Source organism: Cavia porcellus, unplaced genomic scaffold (genome assembly GCF_034190915.1).
Source record: "Cavia porcellus strain 051 isolate PalLab524CR breed Dunkin Hartley unplaced genomic scaffold, mCavPor4.1 scaffold_25, whole genome shotgun sequence".
NCBI classification, from domain to species: domain Eukaryota; kingdom Metazoa; phylum Chordata; class Mammalia; order Rodentia; family Caviidae; genus Cavia; species Cavia porcellus.
In genome coordinates, this window is record NW_026947508.1 from 47779123 (window position 1) to 47804891 (window position 25769).

At 41.8% G+C, this 25769-nt stretch overlaps 1 protein-coding gene across 1 annotated transcript in view; it reads right to left on the reverse strand.

Annotated features, from left to right (window-relative positions):
• Window positions 1-25769, reverse strand: part of LOC100714092 (liprin-alpha-1-like) — a 56554-nt gene that overhangs the window by 13589 nt on the left and 17196 nt on the right. The window contains exons 7-12 of the mRNA XM_063235139.1: window positions 20387-20538; window positions 19180-19352; window positions 18714-18789; window positions 17541-17817; window positions 13085-13241; window positions 12634-12727 (exon numbers count right to left, since the gene is read on the reverse strand). Coding sequence (XP_063091209.1) covers window positions 12634-12727; window positions 13085-13241; window positions 17541-17817; window positions 18714-18789; window positions 19180-19352; window positions 20387-20538 — 929 coding nt within the window. The remainder of the gene's footprint in view (window positions 1-12633; window positions 12728-13084; window positions 13242-17540; window positions 17818-18713; window positions 18790-19179; window positions 19353-20386; window positions 20539-25769) is intronic.

Consider the following 25769-nt stretch of genomic DNA (forward strand, 5'->3'; position numbering starts at 1 on the left):
ACACCTCAGTTGAGACATCAGTGCCTAATTTTGTGAGAGACTTTAAAAAACAGTGTTTTTGGGGGGTGGTTGTGGTTTGGGGAATGTTGAGACAAAGTCTTGCTATGTATGTAGTCCAGGTTGGCCTCAAACTCTGTGTAACCAGTCTCCCCCAGTGCTTGGATTATAGATGTGTTTCATACTCCCAGCTGTAATGCAGACTTTTAACCACAAAAAGATTATCGTCTAATACAGCAAACAAGTAACAGAGGACAGTTTCTATTGTACACTGCTCTTTAAGTAAACGGGTACTTGATAAGTCACTGGGTCATTCTGTGGTTTTAACCCATTGATCTCTTCTTTAGCCAGCCATTCAACACCTCCTTCAATGCCGAATGTATCACCAGCACAGAAACTCATGCAATACCAAGGCAGTACTGCAGGGAAGTGGGTAGGTGAGTCTTGCATGCACTCCGTAATGTGATTTGAGGTTTCATATATGCTTTATTTCTAAAGACTCAAGTTACACTTTTACTATACTAACATCTCTAAAAGTGATTTGTGTAACACAGTTATGTGAAACAGTAACATTGTAAGCATGGTAAGTCTGACATTAGAACACAAAGGACAAGTATGTTTCAGATACACAAAAACCCTAGTCAGTCTCAGTCAATCAGTCTCTCTTCCCCTTTTCTTTCTTTTGGAAACTTATGTTCCTAAGTAAAATGTTTCATATACAATTTCAACTAAGAGTTCCTTAAGTTACCGCTAAGCTTACAGGAACAATCACCAGGGAGTAACTGTACCAGAGAAGGCAGCAAATGTGTTATCTCAGATGAAACAAGAAAAAAAAAAAACAAAAAAAAGAAGAAGAAGAACAACAACAACAACAATTTTCTAGTTGAAACAAGCAAAGCTATTCACAGAGAAACAGATCAGCAGAAGTGTGCTCCTAAGTACAAGAAGTAGTAGGCTACTGTCATGGTTTATGTCTGTGGCCCCCAGGCCTCATGCATTTTCATTGTGCATTTGTGATGGTTCATTGTCTAGTGCTTGGATTCATGGTGTCAGTGTTACACCCACATAAGAGTGGAGCCAGGATATGATGTAATGGTAGGAAGAAAGTGTATCTTGCTCTTTGCCTGTTCCTACTTGCTGTTTGCAGCCACCATGAACTGTGACCCAGCCATGCCCACCTGCCTTGGAGCCAACTGAGTGTGGACTGAAACCTCCAAAAACTGTAAGAAATAAACTTTTCCTTTCCAAACTTGGGCTTCAGGTATTTTGTCTCAGCAATGAGTAAAAAGTAACTAAGACAGAATTTGGTACCGAAGAATGGGGTTGTTTGCTGTGACTATACCTTACCATGTTTTTCAAGAAATGGCTTTGGAAATGGCTTGTGGGCAGAGTTTGGAAAGGTTTGGATGTGTTGCCTGGATGCATAGAGCTAGAGCAGCTTAGGCAGTTCTGTAGAGGAGATAGTGGTCACAGCTCAGGAGACCAGAAGGCTGATAGGAAGCCTGATGGTAAAGACCAGGCCTGGGAGATTTCTGCTGGGAAGAAGGACTGCAGTGGTTGTTGGACTCCCCATGATGTGAGTTATGGGTTGGCAGAAAGTTGTCTACATTTTGCTCATGTCCAGAGACTTTGCCTGAGACTGAAACAAAGGGCAATGGACTGATTAATCTTGAAAAAGAAATTAAAAAGCAATCAAATGTTGAGTCTGTGGCATGGCTACTGTAGAGGGCTTTTAGCCAGCTTTATGTTGCAAATCAAGAGGAAAGAGCCCAGCGGGATAATTTGCAATACTGTGAGTTTGGCCAGAAAGAATATTTCAGGAAGGCTGTGGATTGTAAAGACAGTGGAGATTCTGATGGCTGAGGGAAAACAGAGAAATAAGAAAGATGGGCCAGGGGCATCCCAGGAAGCAGGTCCCCACCCTGTGCAGCCTCACTGCAAAGGTAAAAGAATTTTTTCAGAGGAGAAAGCTGCAGAGCACCAGGTTCCAGAATGGCGACAGAGACCACATGAGTTTCCAGAATGGTGACAGGCCACATGAGGTTCCAGAATGGTGGCAACATAGAGAAGCTTTTCCTCACAATCAGTTAAACAGAGCCCTGTGATCCAGGCAACTGACCCCTACAGCCAAGAGAGAGAAAAGCCTGAGTACTGCTCTAGCTAGCAGCAAACCTTGGCAACATCCACATGGTGCTGATCTTAGGTGCTAGGAAAATGCACAAATTCTGAGGGTAAGATGGCTTCTACCTCTATTGCAAAGGGCCTGGGAGGCCAAGCTGTGTGCCCCTGAGAGGGCAATTTGTGAAGACATAAAGGTGAAGCCAAAGGTGCAGTGGAGACCCCAAAAGTTTGGAAAAGCCAGAAATATGGACGATCCAAGGAAAGCTCCAAAAAGCAAGCAGAGAGGATTTAAGAGAAAAGCTGCAGGAGGTGAAATCCCTGGAAGTGCCTTGGGGGTGGAATCACACAAGCCTTTTGGAGCTTGTAACCATATTGCTTCAGATGCAGAGCAAGGAACTCTAGGACTTAATGTTCATCCTGCTGGATGTTGGATTTGCTTTGTTTCCAATGCTTTATATTCCCCTGTTTGTAACTTTTGGAATAGTAATGTTTATTTTGTGCCTTTGCATTTGAGAAATGTTTAAACTTGTTTCATTTGTACAAGGGTTACAGTTAAGAGTTTGCCATAGATCATGGAGGAGACATGGGACTTGGACTGTTCAGCAATGCTGAAACTTAAGACTTTGGAAACTCTTGGTGGTGGACTAAATGTCTTTTGTATAAAGGATGTACAAGAGTCCTGGGGGCCAGGGGAGGAATGTCATGGTTTATGTCTGTGGGCCCCCAGGCTTCAAGTATTTGTATTGTGCATTTGTGATGGTTTATTGTTAGTGCTTGGATTGATGGTGTCAGTGCTATACCCACAGAGGGGTGGAGCCAGGATGTAATGTAATGGCAGGGAGAAGGTGTGTCTTGCTCTTTGCCTGTTCCTGCTTGCTGTTTGCAGCCACCATGAACTGTGGCCCAGCCATGCCCTGGAGCCAACTGAGTGTGTGAAACCTCCAAAAACTGTAAGAAATAAACCTTTCCTTTCCCAACTTGGCCTTTAGGTATTTTGTCTCAGCAATGAGTAAAAAGTAACTAAGACAGCTACCAAACCTGGCTACAGAGCTGCTATGACTCATTTAAGGAAACAAGAAACACACACACACACACACACACACACACACACACACACACACACACACAGAAAGAGAGAGTGTGTGACAAACATACAGAGAGACAGACAGACAGACAGACAGACAGACAGACTGACTGACCCCAAGAAGCAGTGTAAATCCATTTCTGGGTAAAGATCTGAAATTCTGTAATATTAAGTGAGGGTCTGTCCTGGATGCTCTGGCCAGGCCAGGGAAGAGGAAGACTACTGCTGTAGGTCAGAAGCACTTCTAGATTATGTGCCTATTCAAATAGACTAAGTAAGAACTATGTCCTCAGTAGTCTAAAAATGATTTTGTTGGTGTTTTCATTATTTTTGATGGTACTGGGGATGGAACCAAGCACTCATTGAACTAAACCGCCAGCCATTTGTACTATACTTTTTATCTTGAGACAGTTTCTTAAGTTGCCTAGAACAATGGTATTGTCATCATAAATGACCCTCCTGCCTGGACCTCCCAGGTAGCTCGGATGATTAAAGGTACATACCACTGCACAGCTGTAATTTGTGAAAGTACATACCAGACATGTACTGCAAACAAGAACAAGGCCCACTACCTGAAGCTTGGTATAAACTGCTGTTGCCTTTACATCCTTCCTCCTCCTTACACCTGCATCCAGATGCAGCAGTGGGAGTGGTGTGAAGGTAGCAGAAGTAGGATGATGCATTCAAAAGTCATGGGACGTTAGGAAATAACACAGAAGACCCTGGCTGGGGAGTTGGCCCAAGTTCCACCTACAGGTAGCTACACCTCCCCTACCAGGTAGTTTGTGGACTACGAGATTGGGCACCTAACCTTGGTTAACACGATAGGTGGGCACATTAGAGTCCAGTTTTCTTGAGAGTTGTTCCCAAAAGTGTACAGAAGGATCCTGTGTTAAGATGCAGAATCTGGAGCCTGCAGACACTTCTGCGCACCTCTACTCTGGCTCTTTGCAATGTTTGGTGATATGCACAACTACCTTCCTTTTACACTGGGTATTGAAACTGGATCTCTTTTGCTTGCTACTGCACATACTTAGTACAGACACCCATTTGTCCAAATCTGTGACCTCCAAGAACTAAATGGCTTCACAGTGTTTACTCACCTACCTGACTATCCACTTAGGTAAGGTTATCCGTCTACCCATATGATTAGTTTGGAATAGGAGAACCACCTATTTCCTCCCCCTCTACTAAAGCTGCAAACATTTAAGCTTTAGCAACATTCATTCTTTTCTTGCTCAACTTCCCAAATAATAACTCTTCCAGCTCTGAGCCCCAAAGCTTCAAGCAAGGTAATCAAGCTGGGTATGGTGGCATCATCTATAATCCAGCATGTGGGAGATGAAGGCAAGAGGATTACCATGAATTCAAGGCTAGTCTGGACTACATAAGGAGCCCCCAGGGGAAAAAAAGGAAAAATTTAAAAAGAGCAAATAAAAACATAGTAACCAGTGGGGGGGGGGCATACTCTGCAGAATGTCCATCATCTGTCCACACTGAATAGCCACCAAGGGCATCTGAATAATATGTCAGTAATCCTAGATGTTGATGTGTCATATCCATCAACTCCAGAAGAAAACCCCTTTGGTTTCTTCTGATATTTGCTTGCTCCTGGGCTGTGAGATATCATATCCCAATAGATGTGACAGGCAGGCCAAGCTGGGGCCCTTTGCAGAAGGTGGCTGGGCACTAGATTGCTCTGTTCCTGACATTGTCAGAGCTTCTTTTCTTCAGCTTATAGCTTCTCCCATAGAACCAAACACTAGACACCAGGGTTGATTTTTATAATATCTGCTCTAATGCCAGGATGATGGTACACACCTGTAATCCCAGTACTTTGGAAGCTGAGGCAGGAGAATTGCTATGAGCTGAAAGTCAGCCTGGGTTACATAATGATTTCAAGTCCAACCTGAACAACACAGTGAGACCCTTTTTTAAAAAAAGAAAAGGAGGCCAGGAATTTAGCTCAGCAGCATAGCACCTGCCTGGCAAGTGCAAGGGCATGAGTTTGATCCCCAGTACCAAAAAAGGAAAAGAAACAAAACACACACACACACACACACACACACAAACACAGAGTATCTGCTCTAATGCAAACTGATATGGGAACCTTCCTGCCTTTAAATTAGAGACTGGGGGCTGAGTGTAGCTCATTAGTAAAGCACTTGCCCAGCCTTCACAAGGTGCTATGTTTGATCTGCAGCACCAACATGTATATACATGCATACATACATACATACATACATACATACATACATACTGTTGGAGGAGGCAGCTATTTTAGATTCTGTCATACTAATGATGGAGCTCAGGGCTTTAGCATACTAGGAAAGTGTTCTACAGCTATGCTGTATTCTCTTGGACCAAAATACACTAAATTCTCTGGGGAACAAATGCGTAAAATAAAAGTTACGTGAAGGCCAGGGATTTAGCTCAGCAGCTTAAGGGCCTGCCTGGCAAGTGTGAGGTTGTGAGTTTGATCCCTGGTACAAAAAATGTCATGTAATCTATGAATTATGATATATTTTATAATGTAGGCAAAAGCACAATGGTAAAGCTGCCCTTCATTTCAAGAAGCTTGTGCGAGTTTCTGCAGAATAAACATTATCTAAGTGACATATAGCAAGAACTTTAACTCTCCATAGTAAATACATGACTGTATTTCCAAGAGATGGGACACTTTTCAAATTCAGGGGTCTTGCACAAGGGCTAAGGAGACCCTTTCTCATGGCTGCAGCTCAGGCTCACATTTCACATGCTAGTCACACTGTGAGGAAGAGTACTGGGGACCAGTGTGTTGTTTTGACAAGTGAGGAATGGAAGCAACTTTTCTCACCAAACAGAAATATACTCTTGGGAAGTTTAGCAGAGAACCCAAAGCTGGTAACACCAGCACTCCACACTATATGATTCAGAGTACCACTGAGTATGGCTCCATGTGTAACCAACTTCCCACAGCAAATGCACCACAATGCCACACAACCGGAAGGAGAGCACTACAAAGACAAAGGTGAGTTGGAGATCCATGTTTTGAAACTTCACACAGCATTCTATGAGCTGATGAACGGACTCCAGTCTGAGTCATGCTGATAGTTGCATTGACTACTGAGCACCTCAAGTGTCAGCAGAGCATCAAATTCTTCCAGTAATTCTCAGAGAGCATGAGTTCAGCTGGTCAACATGTGCACTGAGTCCTGGGAACCCTCCTTCAGTCAATGTGATAGGCTAGTGGTTCAGCGGCAAGGAGCATGGCCTACAGCCAAGTTAGGGCTCATCACAAGAAGTACTGTATTTCTGAGAAAGTACCAAAGTGTTGAACTGTACTCTGTATTCACAGAACAGTTTTTTATTACATCAAGAATGCTCAAAGTAGCTGGATGTGGTTGTGCATGCCTGTAATTCCAGCACTTGAGAGGCTGAGGCAGGAGGATCATTGTGAGTTTGAGGTCAGCCTGAGCTACAAAGTGAGCTCAAAGCCAGCCTGAACTGCATAGTGAGACCTGTCTCAGAAAAACAAAAACAAACAAACAAAAAAAAAACAAAACAAAAAAACAAAACAAAACAAAACAATAATGCTCAAAGTATTAAACTGTACCCTGTATTCACAAAATACTTTTTTTCTTCAAATCAATTACAATTCAGGTTATCTGACAGATATCACAAAACTGCCCACCATAGTCAGATGACTACTTTAGAATTTTCCCTATGAACTTTCTACTATGGTTGAGAAATCACATATGCATCCCACATAGAACTATAAAGTACAGAGCAAAGACCCATTCTTAGACACCTTGAAACAGCCACAACAGATGTTTGGAGTAAGCAGCATAAACTTGAATCTCCTTGCTACCGAGAAATCTCCCTCCCTACCACCACACACACACACACACACACACACACACACACACACACACACAACCTGTAAACATGCATGCCTGGTGTGCAATTTAATCATGTGTTTGGGCAAATAATTCAAAGCCTGTCCTGAGGGTGCACACACACTTCTTGAGAGTTAGAAAGTCAATTTTTACAACAGGGAAACATTTTGGTTTTCTGTTTTTTGCTTTTATTGTGGTACTGGGGATTGAACCTAAGGCCTTAATGCATGCTAAGAGTACTACACTACCGAGCCACATCCCCAGCAAAATAGCCAAACATATTAGGAAAATTATTTCTTCTCTTCCATGAAACATAAACTTCAGAAGGCAATGGGGTGAATGATCAAGCTGTGCTGCTGTTGTTTTTATTACATTGAAATGAGCACGTGAAATAAAAGACACTGGCAAAATCTAGGCAACACTATTTCTTTAGCATGGTTTCGAGAGGGAAAATGACTAGCTTTAATATTAAGCTCCACAAAGCCAACTGCTCATTGCTTAAATTATTATAAAAGACTTTTACACAGTTCAGATTTTGTGGTTAAATGGTACTATAAAATTCTATTTACAGAGCACCAAAGATTGAGTATTTGTATAGAATGTTTCCATAACAGAATTTCACCTGCAATGGCATGTCATCACTGTTGAGCTGCTTAAAACAGTTACTATGGCCAAGTGTGGTAGCACATGCCTGTAATCCCACCACTTGGGCAACTAAATCAGGAGGACTGCTGTGAGTTCAGTCCAGCCTGAATTACAAAGTATGATTCTTGTCTCAAAAAATAAATGAATAAAATAAAAAACAAAAGACTCATTATAATATGAAAAACTTCATATATAAGTTAGCTATGAAATAAAAGACAGACAATAGAAGAAAAAAGTTATTGTAACTCAGCATGGAAAATATATCTAAAGGAATACTTCAACTTAGTACAATTGTGTTCCATCTTTTATATGTGTTTTGGCTTATAGTCTGGTATGTTTGATATATATATATATATATAATATATATTGATATTGATATATATATCTTATATATATATATATATATTTCTTTTTAATAGTCTTATTTTTAATCTGTATACATGACAAGGGTTTATAAGAGAAATGCATGAATGGGATTCTGGCAAAATACAAGGATGGTGGAAAATAAAGAATAGAAATGTGTCATGGACATGTATCAACTCCCAAGAACCAACATGATTATTATGTACTGCAAACACATACCAATAGAAGTTTAAAAAAAAAAAGGCAGTCATGAATTCAGAGAAGACAACTAAAATGAGTGAGATTTCATAACTTTCCAGCAGAAAGGGTTCCTAGGGATTCGAGTGCAACGCTAGTGTCAGGGCCTTTGCACTCTGAGTTCCACACAGTACTGGCTTCACTGAGAAGTGGACACCTGATGTTTCCCATATACAAATTTATCCAAGAACCCACCAACTTTCACCTTTTCTCAAGACCAGTGTGCCCATCTTACCTTAGGCTTTCAAACTTTCCCTACTGTCAAGTTCAAATTGTACCTCTTAGACATTACATACTGTCTGATTTTGTTGCAGAAAGCTTTTTGATTGATATTTTATTAATCATCTCACTAGGAAAATGTCTCAACCTATCTAGTTCACTTATAACTCTAGTTTTGGGTGTGATCAGCTTACACAACCAATCCTACATCAGAGAAGTGTACATACTTCCCTGATATGTTGGTGCCTGTGCTCCCCTATGCAAAATCATTCGGAACAGTATATATTATTTTCAGAATCTATCTTTATGTGGGCCTAGGGATGGTATGTCAAGCCAGTACGCTCTCACTTATACTCCACTCCTCAGCCCCTTAAGATTTAGTAGAGGATTATAGTTCAATAATACACTGTAAAGTAGAGATCCAATCTCAGATAAAATGTAAAATTATATCACGGTAAATGCTTCTGGAGGACCACTTGTGTAAACAATAGAAGTCACCACAGTGACCTTAATTATAGCTTATTTAGGACTTGTGTCCAAGTTTTAAAACATATACATGCACATATATAATTCTATCAAACTGAGAAAAAGCCACACGATGCATGAACAACTGTAACAGTCATTTGACAGTTGAGAAAACTGAAGCCTAAGCTAAATAACTTTGTCAGACAGCTAACTAGAGAATTAACCAGGATTCAGCAGCCAAAGCTCAAATGGCCAAGCCTAACTATTACCCATTCTATCATCTAGAGAGACAACTCTGCAAAGGAAGACTGAGAATACACATGTGAGTTCAGTCAAAGTTTCCAAATGTCCTCTGTTCTCCAGACATGATGGCTTAAAACAGGCTTTAGGTCAATGGAGGCAAACCTATGGCATGCATGTTGCAGCAAGCTCTTTGTACCACTGAAAGCTCTATCACTGCTTTAGGTTCATCTTTCAAAAGACAATGTATTTACAATAGCTAGAAATTACACTTAAAATCAGCTAAGAATGATAGATAACTCAGAAAACTGTTTCATGAGATGGAGAAATAACAAAAAGCTTACTTTTTTTGAAGTTGATGATTTTTTTCATCCTTTCCTCCCAATTTGCTAAGTTGGAAGGCATCCTGAGATGAGTTTTCCGTTTCAGAAACAACGGCTACAAAAGAGAAGAAAAGCCCCCAAATTTAGAGTAAATTAACAGGGCAAAGTTTCATGTTTCACAAATAGGAAGAAGATTCTGCAGGTAGAGAGCTGAATCATTTCTGAAGTGTAAGCTTCCGAGCAAACACATATAAATGTTCAAGCGTATAAATTAGCATATAAGAGGGTTATTCATTCACGCCAAATGAATGTCCACTGCTCGGCTCTGGTTCACATGTGGGCAGACTGGGCTGTCTGGAGAATGCTCAGCCATGATTCCTTGTGGGCACTGGACACCTGTGACAGGTACATAGGAAAAAGCTCATGCTCTCCCAATCCCAGCAGTTAGGAGAGCTGCCTAAAACCGGCCCACCTTGTCTTGGTGATTCTTTGCCAGTTTGTCCAGGCAGACCCTTTTTCTTTTTGCCAAACAAACGACCAGTGGAGGACTTGATGCTCTTCTTCTTTGGGGCTTTGTGGAGCGCGTCCTGCCTGCTGTCACTGGTACTGGGATTGTTCACAGGACCTTCCTGGGAGCCTGTTGAGCTTCAAAGAAATAAAATGGATTTTTACCACCCTCTTCCCAGCTCCACAGTCCATTCACACGTACAAGAACAGTCTGCATTTTTAATATTCCTACCTTCAACTTCCTAAAAAACGTTTTGAGTCTCTTACACACAGTACAATATGCATTGTGATGCAGGGTCCCAGTAATGCTTCCACAGACCTGTGTCTGGAAAGCCAAGATTCTGATGTGCTCCCTGCTCAGAGCAGGCCTGTACTCTGGCCTGCCTTGTTTGGACACATAAGGGAACACCCTCTGCAGGGGCCTTGCTCAGGCACTGAGGGATGCACTCAGTCAACAGGAAAGAAAACAAGGTTTCAGAAGCCTGACTGTAATTATAACTTATTTAGGAATTGTGTCCATGTTATAAAACATATACATGCACATATATAATTCTATTGAACTGAAAAACAGCCACATGATGTATGAACAACTGTAACTGCCATTTGACAGTTGAGAAAACTGAAGCACAGGATAAGTAACTTTGTCAGAGACACACAGCTAACTAGAGAATTAACCAGGATTCAGCGGCCAGAGCTCAAATGGCCAAGCCTAACTATTACCCATTCTATCATCCTGGGAGAACACTCTGAAAAGGTAGACTGAGAATACGTGTGTGAATTCAGTCAAGATTTCCAAATGTCCTCTGTTCACCAGACATGATGGCTTAAAACAGGCTTTAGGTCAATGGAGGCAAACCTATGGTGTGCATGCTGCAGCAAGCTCTTTGTATCACTGGAAGCTCTATCACTGCTTTAGATTCATCTTTCAAAAGACAATGTATTTACATAGCTAGAAATTACACTTACAATCAGCTAAGAATGACTGTTAACTCAGAAAACTGTTTCATGAGATGGAGAAATAACAAAAAGCTTACTGTTTTTGAAGTTGACGATTTTTTTCATCCTTTCCTCCCAATTTGCTAAGTTGGAAGGCATCCTGAGATGAGTTTTCGGCTTCAGAAACAACAGCTACAAAAAAGAAGAAAATTCCCCAAAGTTAGAGTAAATTAACATGGCAAAGTTATATGTTTCACAAATAGGAAGAAGATTCTGCAGGTAGAGAGCTGAATAATTTCCGAAGGGTAAGCTTCCGAGCAAACACATATAAATGTCCAAGCGTATAAATTAGCATATAAGAGGGTTATTCATTCACGCCAAATGAATGTCCACTGCTCGGCTCTGGTTCACAGGTGGGCAGACTGCGCTGTCTGGAGAATGCTCAGCCATGATTCCTTGTGGGCACTGGACACCTGTGGCAGGTACATAGGAAAAAGCGCATGCTCTCCCAATCCCAGCAGTTAGGACAGCTGCCTAAAACCGGCCCACCTTGTCTTGGTGATTCTTTGCCAGTTTGTCCAGGCGGACCCTTTTCCTTTTTGGCAAACAAACGACCAGTGGAGGACTTGATGCTCTTCTTCTTTAGAGCTTTGTGGAGTGGGTCCTCCCTGCTGTCACTGCTGCTGGGAACGCTCACAGGACCATCCTGGGAGCCTATTGAGCTTGAAGGAAAGAAAATGGACTTTTACCACCCTCTTCACAGCTCCACAGTCCATTCACATGTACAAGAAAGGTGTGCATTTTTAATATTCCTACCTTCAACTTCCTAAAGAATTTTTCAACTCTCTTACACACAATACAATATTCATTGTGATTCAGGGTCCCAGTAATGCTTCCACAGACCAGTGTCTGGAAAGCCAAGATTCTGATGTGCTCCCTGCTCAGAGCAGGCCTGTACTCTAGCCTGCTTGGTTTGGACACATAAGGGAACACCCTCTGCAGGGGCCTTGCTCAGCCAGTGAGGGTTCCACTCAGTCAACAGGAAAGAGAACAAGGTCTCAGAAGCCTGACTATAATTGTAACATATTTAGGACCTGTGTCCATGTTTTAAAACATATACGTGCACATATATAATTCTATTGAACTGAAAAAAAAACACATGATGTATGAACAACTGTAACTGCCATTTGACAGTTTAGAGAACTGAAGCACAAGCTAAGTAACTTTGTCAGAGACACACAGCTAACTAGAGAATTAACCAGGATTCAGCGGCCAGAGCTCAAATGTCTAAGCCTAACTCTTAACAACTCTGTCCACTAGGGAGACAACTCTGCAAAGGGAGACTGAGAATAAATGTGTGAGTTAAGTCAAAATTTCCAAATGTCCTTGGTTCTCCAGACATGATGGCTTAAAACAGCCTTTAGGTCAATGGAGGCAAACCTATGGCGTGCATGCTGCAGCAAGCTCTTTGTATCACTGAAAGCTCTATCACTGCTTTAGATTCATCTTTCAAAAGACAATGTATTTACATAGCTAGAAATTACACTTAAAATCAGCTAAGAATGACTGTTAACTCAGAAAAATGTTTCATGAGATGGAGAAATAACAAAAAGCTTACTGTTTTTGAAGTTGATGATTTTTTTCATCCTTTCCTCCCAGTTTGCTAAGTTGTAAGGCATCCTGAGATGAGGTTTCTGTTTCAGAAACAACAGCTACAAAAAAGAAGAAAAGCCCCCAAATTTAGAGTAAATTAACAGGGCAAAGTTATATGTTTCACAAATAGGAAGAAGATTCTGCAGGTAGAGAGCTGAATCACTTCTGAAGGGTAAGCTTCCGAGCAAACACATATAAATCTTCAAGAGTATAAATTAGCACATAAGAGGGTTATTCATTCAAGCCAAATGAATTTCCACTGCTCTGCTTTGTTTCACATGTGGGCAAACTGGGCTGTCAGAAGAACGCTCAGTCATGACTCCTCATGGGCACTGGACACCTGCAGCAGGCACATAGGAAAAATCTCAGGCTCTCCCAATCCCAGCAGTTAGGACAGCTGCCTAAAACCGGCCCACCTTGTCTTGGTGATTCTTTGCCAGTTTGTCCAGGCAGAACCTTATTCTTTTTGCCAAACAAACGACCAGTGGAGGACTTGATGCTCTTCTTCTTTGGGGCTTTGTGGAGCGCGTCCTGCCTGCCGTCACTGGTACTGGGATTGTTCACAGGACCTTCCTGGGAGCCTGTTGAGCTTCAAAGAAATAAAATGGATTTTTACCACCCTCTTCCCAGCTCCACAGTCCATTCACACGTACAAGAACAGTCTGCATTTTTAATATTCCTACCTTCAACTTCCTAAAAAACGTTTCGAGTCTCTTACACACAGTACAATATTCATTGTGATGCAGGGTCCCAGTAATGCTTCCACAGACCTGTGTCTGGAAAGCCAAGATTCTGATGGGCTCCCTGCTCAGAGCAGGCCTGTACTCTAGCCTGCCTTGTTTGGACACATAAGGGAACACCCTCTGCAGGGGCCTTGCTCAGGCACTGAGGGATGCACTCAGTCAACAGGAAAGAAAACAAGGTTTCAGAAGCCTGACTGTAATTGTAACTTATTTAGGAATTGTGTCCATGTTATAAAACATATACATGCACATATATAATTCTATTGAACTGAAAAACAGCCACATGATGTATGAACAACTGTAACTGCCATTTGACAGTTGAGAAAACTGAAGCACAGGATAAGTAACTTTGTCAGAGACACACAGCTAACTAGAGAATTAACCAGGATTCAGCGGCCAGAGCTCAAATGGCCAAGCCTAACTATTACCCATTCTATTATCCTGGGAGAACACTCTGAAAAGGTAGACTGAGAATACATGTGTGAATTCAGTTAAGACTTCCAAATGTCCTCTCTTCTCCAGACATGATGGCTTAAAACAGGCTTTAGGTCAGTGGAGGCAAACCTATGGCGTGCATGCTGCAGCAAGCTCTTTGTATCACTGAAAGCTCTATCACTGCTTTAGGTTCATCTTTCAAAAGACAATGTATTTACATAGCTAGAGATTACACTTAAAATCAGCTAAGAATGACTGTTAACTCAGAAAACTGTTTCATGAGATGGAGAAATAACAAAAAGCGTACTGTTTTTGAAGTTGACGATTTTTTTCATCCTTTCCTCCCAGTTTGCTAAGTTGGAAGGCATCCTGAGATGAGTTTTCTGTTTCAGAAACAACAGCTACAAAAAAGAAGAAAATTCACCAAATTTAGAGTAAATTAACATGGCAAAGTTATATGTTTCACAAATAGGAAGAAGATTCTGCAGGTAGAGAGCTGAATCATTTCTGAAGTGTAAGCTTCTGAGCAAACACATATAAATGTTCAAGCGTATAAATTAGCATATGAGAGGGTTATTCATTCACGCCAAATGAATTTCCACTGCTCTGCTTTGTTTCACATGTGGGCAAACTGGGCTGTCAGAAGAACGCTCAGCCATGACTCCTCGTGGGCATTGGACACCTGCAGCAGGCACATAGGAAAAATCTCAGGCTCTCCCAATCCCAGCAGTTAGGACAGCTGCCTAAAACCGGCCCACCTTGTCTTGGTGATTCTTTGCCAGTTTGTCCAGGCAGAACCTTATTCTTTTTGCCAAACAAACGACCAGTGGAGGACTTGATGCTCTTCTTCTTTGGGGCTTTGTGGAGCGCGTCCTGCCTGCTGTCACTGGTACTGGGATTGTTCACAGGACCTTCCTGGGAGCCTGTTGAGCTTCAAAGAAATAAAATGGATTTTTACCACCCTCTTCCCAGATCCACAGTCCATTCACACGTTTAAGGACAGTCTGCATTTTTAATATTCCTACCTTCAACTTCCTAAAAAACGTTTCGAGTCTCTTACACACAGTACAATATTCATTGTGATGCAGGGTCCCAGTAATGCTTCCACAGACCTGTGTCTGGAAAGCCAAGATTCTGATGTGCTCCCTGCTCAGAGCAGGCCTGTACTCTAGCCTGCCTTGTTTGGACACATAAGGGAACACCCTCTGCAGGGGCCTTGCTCAGGCACTGAGGGATGCACTCAGTCAACAGGAAAGAAAACAAGGTTTCAGAAGGCTGACTGTAATTGTAACTTATTTAGGAATTGTGTCCATGTTATAAAACATATGCATGCACATATATAATTCTATTGAACTGAAAAACAGCCACATGATGTATGAACAACTGTAACTGCCATTTGACAGTTGAGAAAACTGAAGCACAGGATAAGTAACTTTGTCAGAGACACACAGCTAACTAGAGAATTAACCAGGATTCAGCGGCCAGAGCTCAAATGGCCAAGCCTAACTATTACCCATTCTATTATCCTGGGAGAACACTCTGAAAAGGTAGACTGAGAATACATGTGTGAATTCAGTTAAGACTTCCAAATGTCCTCTCTTCTCCAGACATGATGGCTTAAAACAGGCTTTAGGTCAGTGGAGGCAAACCTATGGCGTGCATGCTGCAGCAAGCTCTTTGTATCACTGAAAGCTCTATCACTGCTTTAGGTTCATCTTTCAAAAGACAATGTATTTACATAGCTAGAAATTACACTTAAAATCAGCTAAGAATGACTGTTAACTCAGAAAACTGTTTCATGAGATGGAGAAATAACAAAAAGCGTACTGTTTTTGAAGTTGACGATTTTTTTCATCCTTTCCTCCCAGTTTGCTAAGTTGGAAGGCATCCTGAGATGAGTTTTCTGTTTCAGAAACAACAGCTACAAAAAAGAAGAAAATTCCCCAAATTTAGAGTAAATTAACATGGCAAAGTTATATGTTTCACAAATAGGAAGAAGATTCTGCAGGTAGAGAGCTGAATCATTTCTGAACTGTAAGCTTCTGAGCAAACACATATAAATGTTCAAGCGTATAAATTAGCATATAAGAGGGTTATTCATTCAAGCCAAATGAATGTCCACTGCTCTGCTTTGTTTCACATGTGGGCAAACTGGGCTGTCAGAAGAACGCTCAGCCATGACTCCTCATGGGCACTGGACACCTGCAGCAGGCACATAGGAAAAATCTCAGGCTCTCCCAATCCCAGCAGTTAGGACAGCTGCCTAAAACCGGCCCACCTTGTCTTGGTGATTCTTTGCCAGTTTGTCCAGGCAGAACCTTATTCTTTTTGCCAAACAAACGACCAGTGGAGGACTTGATGCTCTTCTTCTTTGGGGCTTTGTGGAGCGCGTCCTGCCTGCTGTCACTGGTACTGGGATTGTTCACAGGACCTTCCTGGGAGCCTGTTGAGCTTCAAAGAAATAAAATGGATTTTTACCACCCTCTTCCCAGCTCCACAGTCCATTCACACGTACAAGAACAGTCTGCATTTTTAATATTCCTACCTTCAACTTCCTAAAAAACGTTTCGAGTCTCTTACACACAGTACAATATGCATTGTGATGCAGGGTCCCAGTAATGCTTCCACAGACCTGTGTCTGGAAAGCCAAGATTCTGATGTGCTCCCTGCTCAGAGCAGGCCTATACTCTAGCCTGCCTTGTTTGGACACATAAGGGAACACCCTCTGCAGGGGCCTTGCTCAGGCACTGAGGGATGCACTCAGTCAACAGGAAAGAAAACAAGGTTTCAGAAGCCAGACTGTAATTGTAACTTATTTAGGAATTGTGTCCATGTTATAAAACATATACATGCACATATATAATTCTATTGAACTGAAAAACAGCCACATGATGTATGAACAACTGTAACTGCCATTTGACAGTTGAGAAAACTGAAGCACAGGATAAGTAACTTTGTCAGAGACACACAGCTAACTAGAGAATTAACCAGGATTCAGCGGCCAGAGCTCAAATGGCCAAGCCTAACTATTACCCATTCTATTATCCTGGGAGAACACTCTGAAAAGGTAGACTGAGAATACATGTGTGAATTCAGTTAAGACTTCCAAATGTCCTCTCTTCTCCAGACATGATGGCTTAAAACAGGCTTTAGGTCAGTGGAGGCAAACCTATGGCGTGCATGCTGCAGCAAGCTCTTTGTATCACTGAAAGCTCTATCACTGCTTTAGGTTCATCTTTCAAAAGACAATGTATTTACATAGCTAGAAATTACACTTAAAATCAGCTAAGAATGACTGTTAACTCAGAAAAATGTTTCATGAGATGGAGAAATAACAAAAAGCTTACTGTTTTTGAAGTTGATGATTTTTTTCATCCTTTCCTCCCAATTTGCTAAGTTGGAAGGCATCCTGAGATGAGTTTTCTGTTTCAGAAACAACAGCTACAAAAAAGAAGAAAATTCCCCAAATTTAGAGTAAATTAACATGGCAAAGTTATATGTTTCACAAATAGGAAGAAGATTCTGCAGGTAGAGAGCTGAATCATTTCTGAAGTGTAAGCTTCCGAGCAAACACATATAAATGTTCAAGCGTATAAATTAGCATAAAAGAGGGTTATTCATTCACGCCAAATGAATGTCCACTGCTCTGCTCTGGTTCACATGTGGGCAGACTGGGCTGTCTGGAGAACGCTCAGCCATGATTCCTTGTGGGCACTGGACACCTGTGGCAGGTACATAGGAAAAAGCTCACGCTCTCCCAATCCCAGCAGTTAGGACAGCTGCCTAAATCCGGCCCACCTTGTCTTGGTGATTCTTTGCCAGTTTGTCCAGGCGGACCCTTTTTCTTTTTGCCAAACAAACGACCAGTGGAGGACTTGATGCTCTTCTTCTTTGGGGCTTTGTGGAGCGCGTCCTGCCTGCTGTCACTGGTACTGGGATTGTTCACAGGACCTTCCTGGGAGCCTGTTGAGCTTCAAAGAAATAAAATGGATTTTTACCACCCTCTTCCCAGCTCCACAGTCCATTCACACGTACAAGAACAGTCTGCATTTTTAATATTCCTACCTTCAACTTCCTAAAAAACGTTTCGAGTCTCTTACACACAGTACAATATGCATTGTGATGCAGGGTCCCAGTAATGCTTCCACAGACCTGTGTCTGGAAAGCCAAGATTCTGATGTGCTCCCTGCTCAGAGCAGGCCTGTATTCTAGCCTGCCTTGTTTGGACACATAAGGGAACACCCTCTGCAGGGGCCTTGCTCAGGCACTGAGGGATGCACTCAGTCAACAGGAAAGAAAACAAGGTCTCAGAAGCCTGACTGTAATTGTAACTTATTTAGGAATTGTGTCCATGTTATAAAACATATACATGCACATATATAATTCTATTGAACTGAAAAACAGCCACATGACGTATGAACAACTGTAACTGCCATTTGACAGTTGAGAAAACTGAAGCACAGGATAAGTAACTTTGTCAGAGACACACAGCTAACTAGAGAATTAACCAGGATTCAGCGGCCAGAGCTCAAATGGCCAAGCCTAACTATTACCCATTCTATCATCCTGGGAGACAACTCTGAAAAGGTAGACTGAGAATACATGTGTGAGTTCAGTCAAAATTTCCAAATGTCCTCTGTTCACCAGACATGATGGCTTAAAACAGGCTTTAGGTCAATGGAGGCAAACCTATGGCGTGCATGCTGCAGCAAGCTCTTTGTATCACTGAAAGCTCTATCATTGCTTTAGGTTCATCTTTCAAAAGACAATGTATTTACATAGCTAGAAATTACACTTAAAATCAGCTAAGAATGACTGTTAACTCAGAAACCTGTTTCATGAGATGGAGAAATAACAAAAAGCTTACTTTTTTTGAAATTTTCGATTTTTTTCAGCCTTTCCTCCCAATTTGCTAAGTCGGAACGCATCCTGAGATGAGGTTTCTGTTTCAGAAAGAACAGCTATTAAAAAATCAGAAATGCCCCCAAATTTACAGTAAATTAACATGGCAAAGTTATATGTTTCACAAATAGGTTGAAGGTTCTGCAGGTAGAGAGCTGAATAATTTCTGAAGGGTAAGCTTCCAAGCAAACACATACAAATGTTCAAGAGTGTAAAGTAGCACTTATGAGGGTTATTCATTCACGCCAAATGAATGTCCACTGCTCTGCTTTGGTTCACACATGGGCAGACTGAGAAAGCAGACTGGGCTTTTCTGGAGAACCCTCTGCCATGACTCCACGTGGGCACTGCGCACCTGCGGCAGGCACACAGGACAAAGTTCACGTTCTCCCATTCCCAGCAGTTAGGACAGCTGCCGAAACCCCACCCACCTTGTCCTGGTGATTCTTTGCCAGTTTGTCCAGGCCGACCCTTTTCCTTTTTGCCAAACAAACGACCAATGGAGGACTTGATGCCCTTCTTCTTTGGGGCTTTGTGGGGCGAGTCCTGCCTGCTGTCACTGCTACTGGGATTGCTCACAGGACCATCCTGGGCACTTTTTGATCTTGAAGGAAAGAAAATGGACTTTTACCACATGCCCTCTTTAGAACTCCACAGTCCACTCACATGTACCAAAACAGTCTGCATTTTTAATATTCCTACTTCAACTCCCTGAAGATCCTTTCCAGTCTCTTACCCACAGCACACTATGCATAGCAATGCAGGGTCCCAGTAATGCTTCCACAGACCTATGTCTGGAAAGCCAAGATTCTGATGTTGCTCCCTGCTCAGAGGAGGCCTGTACTCTAGCCTGCCTGGTTTGGACATCTAAGGGAACACCCTCTGCAGGGGCCTTGCTCAGCCAGTGAGGTTTACACTCAGCCCTCAGGAAAGAGAACAAGGTCTCAGAAGCCAGAACTGGAATTCCACCTTCCCTCTCAGCAGCTCCTGCAGGCTGGTTCCTTGGATCCTGCTCTCCTGCAAAGTGAGAGCTGTACTATCTCTCAGGACACTGTGGAGACCAATGTGCCTGCTTGATCATACTGCCTGGTATGGAACAAAAGCTTCTAAGAGGAAGTGTGGAAAACAACAGTCTATAAGTAACCAAGCCTTCATGGCCTCCTGATGGAACATGCTTCCTAAAGGGATAGGGACAATGTGGGACTCTCAAGAGCTTAGAAGACCCAGAGTGTGGGAGGGTACCTGAGAGGCACCGATTGTCCACAGAATAGCACGATCCAGAACCTGCCACATCCGTGTGGCAAATTCTTCACCAGGAATAGAAAGAAAGTTCTTAAAAGAAGTGAGTGTGTGGGATCTGAAGAAATGGAGCTTTTCTCTCAAGTGCTAATTTCAAATAATTCCTATTCTTTCTAAACTTTGCCCAAACAGATGGCCTTTTCCACTGGATGTCACTACAGCCGCAGAACAGGAGAACACATTCTAGGTCTAACGTTTAAATAATCACAACCAAATGAGCTTGCTGAGAATTCTTTAAAAACTTGGTTTTTCTCACAGGAAAAGATTAATAGATGTTCTTAAAAACTAAGACAAGCAGGTTTCTCAGGGGTCTGGTGGCCTACGAGACCTGCTCCTTACTTTTGCATGTCCCTGATGTCCTCGTGGCTGACTATTTGCAACGCCCCTGTGTGCAGCCTGTCTAGCTGAAGGGACTTCGGAGAGGAGAGAGGGGAAGTTCCACATTTTATCGTTGTCTTGTCATCTCGTTCTTCTTCTCTGCAAGCTAGCAACTGAGGAGTGAAAAAACAACATCAGCTAACAGTACATTATAAGAAAACACATCACATAGGCTTTAAATAACATAAACTGACTCAAAACCTATTAGCTAAACTTTCTACCTGTCCTGAGAAGTCTCATTTTAATTGAATGCCAACCTGAAGGCCTGTTTGTCTGGGGGAAATGGACCACATAGCAGAGAGAGAGCAGGGCAGGTTGACCTATAGCCTTCCTTCATGGAAGCCCCGGGAAGCCCAGGGACAGCATCACCCCCCCTTCAAGATTCTGTTCTCCGTACAACCTCAGGTACCTCTGAGGATAGTTACTGAGGGACAGTGAAGTCCTAAACGAAGCCTGTTCACTGCACTTTATCACTTCAGGTTAACAAAGTTACTCTCATTACTGAAGAGCCTGTGACACATATCTTCAGTTACTGATGTCACTCAAAGGAACACTAGTGGGGGCCGAAGCCTCAGGGAAACTGTCAATACTTTTACCTCTAGCAAGAAACAAGACAAGGACAGCATGAGCGAAGACCCAAATATGCATGTGTGTGGCTTCTGTTTCTCACTGTGTGGACCAAATGTTATGAGCAGAAGCATTTGCATGCAGCCTAAAACCCTACTTCCATGTGGCTTCATAAAATAATCCTGGGTTTTGGGTTTGCATATTATCTTTTTTTGAAGTCCTGCAATGTCTCCAATGTTTTGCTTTTATTGGTTTTGTTCTTTAATGTTTTCAGTTTTATTATAACTGATGATATAGGCAATTCTTTTTAAGATAGCAAGAGGCATTATGGTACCCAATGATCATCACTTTGTCTTCCGTTTTTATATTATGTACTATATCCATTCTTTTGATTTGACTGACTCTGTTTTGTTATGTCACATTGGATTTTATTCTCTTCAAATAGAAAGTAATAAGAACTGTGGGAGTAATAAAACCCAAAATGTATAATTGTCATAGTAAAAAAGAGAGGAAAAGAAAGTGCTCTAAAGGATATAATTGCATGTATATTTAAGTGTATAAGATAGATAACCATATTGCTAAGTTTTTGTGGGATCATTGAACAGAATTGTTTGTAGTCTCACAGTTTGAATGTCTACTTTATATGCTTTAATTTTGTAATCTGAACAACCATTTCTAAGATGACAGTATGTAATCTATTAACTAGTGACTTCCTACTGTTTATTTTTTTTTTTTTGAAATTCTGTATCACTTGTATCCTTTTTCTGTTTTTTTTTTTCTTTTTCTCCTTAAATAAAAAAATAATAATAATCCTGGGTATATTATTAAAAGAGGGTCACGCAGACCCTGGGATTTCTTTTAGGGGATGGCCCATGAGTATGCCTATGTGTTGAAGAAGGCAGGACTGTGGAAATAGTGCATATGTGAACTCTTTCAGGGTCTGGTTAGGCCCTGTTTAGAAGGTTGTTATTTTCGGGTTTTGAAGCAGGACTAGATTTCATGAAACATTCATGGTGAACAACAAGTGGTGAATAGTTAATTTATTTATCTGTACAATGGTATAAAGGATACAGATTCCATTATAGTCCTGTAGCAGCTCACTGAAGACCACCTAGACTAGTGTGAGCTGAGAGCATTTAGGATATAATTTTTTTTTTTTTTGTCTTTTTCCTTTTTATTGGTGCTGGGGATCGAACTCACGACTGCCTGCTTACAAGGCAGGCGTTTATGCTGCTGAGCTAAACTTCCAGCCCGCTAGGATATAATCTTAACAGATAAACAGATAAATTCTGTATCTTTCTCTCTTTTTTTTGAGATAAGGTTTCATTATACAGTTCTGGCTGGCCATGAACTCACATGATAGCCCAGGCTGGCTTCAAACTCCAGCAGTCCTCCCTTATCAGCCTCCTGAGTGCTGGGATTACAGGCATATATCACCTTGTCTGGCTCTCATTTCTAATTGTAATAACAAAACAAAAGACTGTCGGGGGCTGGGGTAACCAGAGCTCACTTACTTAGCTTGTTTGAGGCCCTGTGTTTAACCGCCAGCAATCTCATCTCTAAAAAAGTCCATCAAGCTTGAAATCAACAACATGAATCATAAAAGTTCAAAAAAACTTTTTGGGAGGGAAAAAGAAATCAAACTTAGGACATTGTTTGCCAGGCATCATTTAAATTTCACGTTAAAATAATCATTTGTTAAAATAGAAAAGAAAAAAGAAGAGGTAAGGCACTATACGTATGCTCCACCCACAAAAAGAGATTCTTGCACCAAGACTCCCCTACACTAGCCCCTGCTCTGCCCAGAGCCTTCCAGGCTCACTGAACCAGGTCTTCATTCTGCCTCTGTTCTCTTGTGGGAGGAAAGCACAAGGCTAGGGCCCACTGCCTTGTCTCAGACATGTCTATAAGTGCCAAGAAGTCACCTTAGTCTGCCCAGTAAAACTGAAATGAAGAAGTAACCATCCCATATCGCTCTTTGTCTGGCCCATATTTGCTGTCCTTAGACTCACTGCTAGGCTAATCTTCACAGCCAGCCCAGAGCAAGTCTTCTCAAAGTCACCAGGCTGCATGCTGAGGAGAGATGACTAGTGAACAAGAGGAGGCCACAGTGTCTGAGTCTAAGTCAACAGACTGCTTCCTTTGCTGAGAAATTCTTACTGCCAAAACCAAAATATCCAAACCACACTGAAGTCCACTGAACAGAGGTAAGCTCTGAGGCCGGCTGCTGGTGAAAGCGCGGCATCTCACTTTGGGCAGGCACAGATCAGGGCCATTCCAAGCAGCACTACTGTGTGGATCACTACCTCACTTACAAGAGAGCAAGCCATGGTTCCACTGGGCCAAGGAACAGCTCCCAGGCCAGGAACTAATCAGCAACAGAGTGAGGATCTGTACCCGTGTCCTTAGTAAATTTCCCTTCTGCTCAGCCACATAGAGAAGCTCACACACAGCTGCTGAGGACAATCACTACTTGGCACCTGCAGCAGCACTGCCCCACAAGTGTACCACCAGGAAGGCAGGAAGCATGAAGCGGGCATGGCACAGGGCCAGAGGCAGCAGGCATTAGGGGGAGCTTCTAGATGGACAGAAAGAAAACCCCACAATCCCCACTGCTCCCAGGGTACTGCTTTTACTTTCGAGTTTTACTCTGAGAGGGAGACTGTCAGCAGATCAGAGCATCTTGACAAATCTAGGCCCAAGGGAGAAATGGTCCTGGTTTTGAAATCAAAACACACTTAACTCCTACCTGCTCTGCACATCATGTGATCTAAATTTCAGTTTCCACATCTGTAATTGGGGGCAAGCACAGCAACTGGTTTCTCACAGGGATGTGTTTGTGGACTAAATATAGCAAAAAAATGCCCAAGCACTGAGTTTGGCACCTGGCAGAGAGCAGTGCTTACTAAGTTCTAGCCTTCCATATCAGAAAAAACTAGTTTTCCTCAATCTAAAGCCTATGGCTCTGCTTCAATCATTCCGTCCTTTCAAATCCTAAATTCTATGTCTATTATACACATGCATGCAATGGTTAGAGGCAAAAGCACTGAGTGAAGCAAACACTGACATCTGTCCCCATGTTCCATGGATGGCTGATTGCCAAGAGAACAGTAACTTGTGATGTGGCAGGTCAGTTTAAACATTTCCAATGAAACATCACTTATTCATTGCAATATATTGACAACATTACACTTATGTGTGACATACTATACTCTTCCATGCATTAGGAAGATACAAAGGTATGCTCAGTTACTGGAAAATTTACCTTTCTATGATGTTTCCTTAAGTTGCTAGGCTAACAAGACGCATGCAAAGAAATAGACACCAGATTTATGACACGATTTAAAGCTAAAAATTCAAGGATCTACTCAGGCAAATATATTACAATATGAAGGACAAGACAGAAATAAGAGAGACAGGATTTAGAGAAAATATAACTGGAAATCAAATAATCTTTTATCACAAATTTAAATCTAAGTTATCCAAGATTTATTAGAAAACACTATAAATTACTACTCAAAGAGCACATTCTATTTGAACACATGCGATTTAAAGCAAGACACTGTATAGAACAAAGGGCCCTGATAACCACCTACTCTCTAATATTCCCATGATGACAAGGATGTTACAGCAACATCTATTATATAACTGAAGAGCCAGGCATGGTGGTGCAGACTTGTAATCCCCGCATTTGTGAAGCTAAGCCTGGAGAACTGCCAACCTGCACTACATGAGTTCAAAGCCAGCCTGAACTGCATGGTGTCATCCTGTCTCAGAAAAACACAAAAAACTGAACAAACTTATTTTTAGTTAATCATTTTTTGTGCAATGCAGTAAAATCTTCACCTAGAATATGATTTACAACTTCCTAAAATATATCATTTATCCCTCGTGCAGTGGCATACACATGAAATCACAGCACTCTGGTAGGCTGAGGCAGGAAGGCTGCCAAGTTTGAGCTCATCTTGGTGATTTAGCACGATCCTGTCTCACAATAAAAAATAATACTGAAAAAAAAAAAGGGTCATGTGTGTATCTCAGTGCACAGGCCTAGATTCCATCCGAGATACTGTGGAATACAAAGGAGTGGAATGGAATGGAAAAAAAAAAAAGAAAGCTAGGCATCCTAAAATACGTAACAATAAAAGCTAGCACAGTACTAGATAGGAGGCATTTTAATTAAAAAGTAGTCCATTAAAGACTATAGCATATGCCCTATAAGTTGATGAGATTTAGAATTCTGATTATAATCAATAAAATCTGATTCGTATTGTCTGTATAAAGTTCCCATAAATTTTACACTCAGCAGTGGCCCCTCCCCTTGCTCCTGCAGTATGCAGGGTTGAATCCAGCTGGGCCACTCAACAAACTACACTGCCAGCCACGTTTATATTTTTATTTTGACATAGCACATTGCTAAACTTCTCATGCTGGCCTCAGACTTAAAATCCTCCTTCTTAGCTTCCCCAGTAGCTGGCATTACAGGCATGTGCCACTGCAGTGAGCCCAGATTATTTTTTAACCTAGGAAATACTTCACTCATGAATCATGCAGATCCTGTACAATCTAAGGAAAAACATTCAACCAATTATATCTTGCTTGTAACCACATTGACAAATTATATATTAAATATAATTGATCACTACTGAGCAAAATACATTTTTAATGACAAAAACCCCAAGCCCCACTAATCAGTCATAATCCAGCTCAGACTCACACGTGCTTGCCTGGTTAGCTGTGCAGAGCCATCACAGAATGGGGAGGGGCTGAGAGGGGA